Source organism: Helianthus annuus, chromosome 3 (genome assembly GCF_002127325.2).
Source record: "Helianthus annuus cultivar XRQ/B chromosome 3, HanXRQr2.0-SUNRISE, whole genome shotgun sequence".
Lineage (NCBI taxonomy): Eukaryota > Viridiplantae > Streptophyta > Magnoliopsida > Asterales > Asteraceae > Helianthus > Helianthus annuus.
Window position 1 is genome coordinate 68,607,983 of NC_035435.2, and position 2,959 is coordinate 68,610,941.

Genomic DNA, 2,959 nt, shown 5'->3' on the forward strand with positions numbered 1-2,959 from the left:
AACCTAATTCCCTATAACCATTGGCTCTGATACCAACTTTTCTGTCACACCCCGACCACGTAGAACATACAAAACGTGGCGGAAACGTCGGGGAGTGTTGTAACAGAATCAATTGTTTCAAATCCATGGCAATTGAAGTTTCGTTTTATTGATCAAATATGAAAGTATACATTGTTTAAACAAGAACCAAAGAGTACATAACATGAATTAACTAGTTCTTGTCTCGTTTTAAGTCACTAAGGCACAGGTCCGCCTAAGTATGTCTTGATAAGTCCTATGCATCATTTCCTGAAAACACATGTGAAAGTAGGTACGTTAGCATAAAAATGCCTGTGAGATACATTTTTTTTTTTGGGTAAAGGGTTACCCCGATGAATTTTATTAATAACCAAAGCTGAACAAGGGTGTATCAAAGCAACACACCTACTAGACTTGACAAACCAAGCCTAGGACAACAACGTTTACAGCCAACTAAATAACAACCAAGCACAAAAACTCGACCAGAAAAACAACCAACTAAAAAACAAAAAACATCAAATTAAGTCTCTAGCCCGGATCCATATCTGTATCTTCGATCTTCCATGTTCTACGAATTCTCTCCTTCGTAGACGGTGTCCGGAATCTGAAGCCCATGAGCCGCAACCGAACCGTATTCTTAATCACCTCAGCCACTTGATTTACCGTCCTCTTGATACTCTTGAAAAGCCTGTTGTTTCTCTCTTGCCATATATAATATGAAGATGCCGCTATCAATAACTTGCACACAATGTGGTCCACATTCTTGGATTTAGCATGTTGTTCCACCCAAGATACAACCGAGGACCACGAATCGTCAACATTGCCCAAACTAACCAACTTTTTCACCTCGTTCCAGACTTGGGCCGCAAAGGCACACCTGAAAAATAAATGGTCCCGACTATCACGATCAAAGTAGCACAACGGACAACACATCAGGTTCCAGTTGGTGTGACTACCCGCTTCCCACACTGCCAATCTATCCTGCGTTTTTAGTTTGTTTCTAAATGCCAACCATAAGTGGAATGAATGTCGCGGAATGCATTGAGAAAACCAAACCATATCAGCCCATACCACCTGATTCCCACGGTTCCGAATTGTATCCCAAACCACTGACGAGTGAAAATCACACGTCTTTCCCTCCAAGCTTTTCCAAACCAATCTATCCATAGCATTAGGCACTAGCAGAGGAGCCGAAATTGTAATTAACACCGGAAAAAGATCTAGCCAAGCCTGAGGCCATCTCCAGTTACCATTTTGATCAACCATATCCGCAACCGTAGACCCTAACGAAAAGCCAGCATTAGCGATTGCCCTTGGCGTGATCAACGAGCTCAAGGGACTTTGCGAACACCACATGTCACTCCATATATTAAGAGATACATATGCCTGTGAGATACATTGGTTTTGTGAAAACGGGATTCATGACTTATGTTTGAGAAAGTGTTTAGTCATGAACCTTGTAATTTGCTTTGTCTTGTAAATCATTTGAAAAACGATAAGATCAGATGATATGTATAAATAAGAGAACACTGTATGGTTAAACGGATAACCATGTAAAATGAGTTTGTAAAACAATGTCTCATGAAAAGTGTGTTATTTGTATAAAATGCCATATGTCTCAAATTGAAATGATTCAAATAACGTTACGATATGTAATACCATACAAACACTTATATATAGGAAGTACCAGCGGCATATCCACCATGCTTGTATCATATTACACACGCCTCGTTACTTAATCACTTACTCAAACCAAACCATCAAGATGAAATGTTTAACAACGGTAGAAATGTTCATGTACAGTCAAATGTCTAATGTCAAATGTAAATCATGTCAACGGATACAACTGGTTTACACGGTTCAATGGTTACAAACGGTTCATATAATCGAAGGGTTAAGACGGTTCACATAGTCAAATGGTTACAACGGTTCAAAATGTAGTATAATGTGTTCATATGCTGGATGAGCATATACAACAGAAATGCAATGTAAAACAATGTACTAAGTACGCACACAATGGGCATACATAGCATGTAATGTAAAGCAATGTACTAAGTACGCACACAATGGGCATACATAGCATGTAATGTAAAGCGATGTACTAAGTACGCACACAATGGGCATACATAGCATGAAATGTAATGTAAAGTGTTGTGCTAAGTATGCACACGATGGACATACATAGCATAAACACAATGAAATCCTGTACTATATATGTACTATCGAACATAGCAAGTATATGATGTGAAAACCGGAAAGCATGAAAGTAACAAGTAGGCACATGTGTTTCACCCTAAAACTGTTTGGAAAACAGTAAAAGAGGGGTTCAATGTACTCACATTGACTCCTCGAAAACATGTAAAAGATGGGGTTCAATGTACTCACCTGAGATTGCTTTGAATTCCTTGTATAATAACCAGATAATGCTAAAGATCACGGGATATCAAACGGCACCTAATAGGTAGCTATGTTAATATACCGGACCTAAAGTCGGAGGAACGGATAGTATGCGGGTTCGTAAACCAAACGAGTATGGAGACTCGTGTAATATGATTTAACAAAGCCTACATACTAAAATGAAACTTAACCTAAGTGCTTACGGCCCATCACGACCCGTTTAGGTAGCTTATGCTACCCTAACGCGTCGTTCGCGTAGAACGCGTTCGGAATGCCTAACATCGCGACCACAAGGTATAACCTCGGAAGGTTATAGCTATGGTCACCTAATGTGTTTGTTCGGATCCTAATGATCGACCAAATGGGTCGGGTTCGAAAGTATAAGCGATGGTTTAGATCGCTTACCTTACGACCCTATATAAGCACTAAACTAAAAGTGACGAGCTAAGCATGTTAAAACATGCTTAACTAAGTTTAGAAAACAGGTTTGGTATCAAAACAAAAGGTTTTGATACCCACGAGTAGTTTGGTTACAAAATATGCA

General features: G+C 39.4%; 1 protein-coding gene across 1 annotated transcript; it reads right to left on the reverse strand.

Moving 5' to 3' along the window:
- Positions 1-546: 546 nt before the first annotated feature.
- Positions 547-1,374, reverse strand: LOC110931915. The gene has a single exon (XM_022175285.1). The coding sequence runs from the start codon at positions 1,372-1,374 to the stop codon at positions 547-549; it is 828 nt and encodes a 275-aa protein (XP_022030977.1).
- Between the last annotated feature and the right edge of the window lie 1,585 nt (positions 1,375-2,959).

Bases quoted from the DNA above. Each gene is read 5' to 3' on its own strand.
- LOC110931915 (XM_022175285.1), bottom strand. From the start codon at position 1,374: ATGTGGTGTTCGCAAAGTCCCTTGAGCTCGTTGATCACGCCAAGGGCA.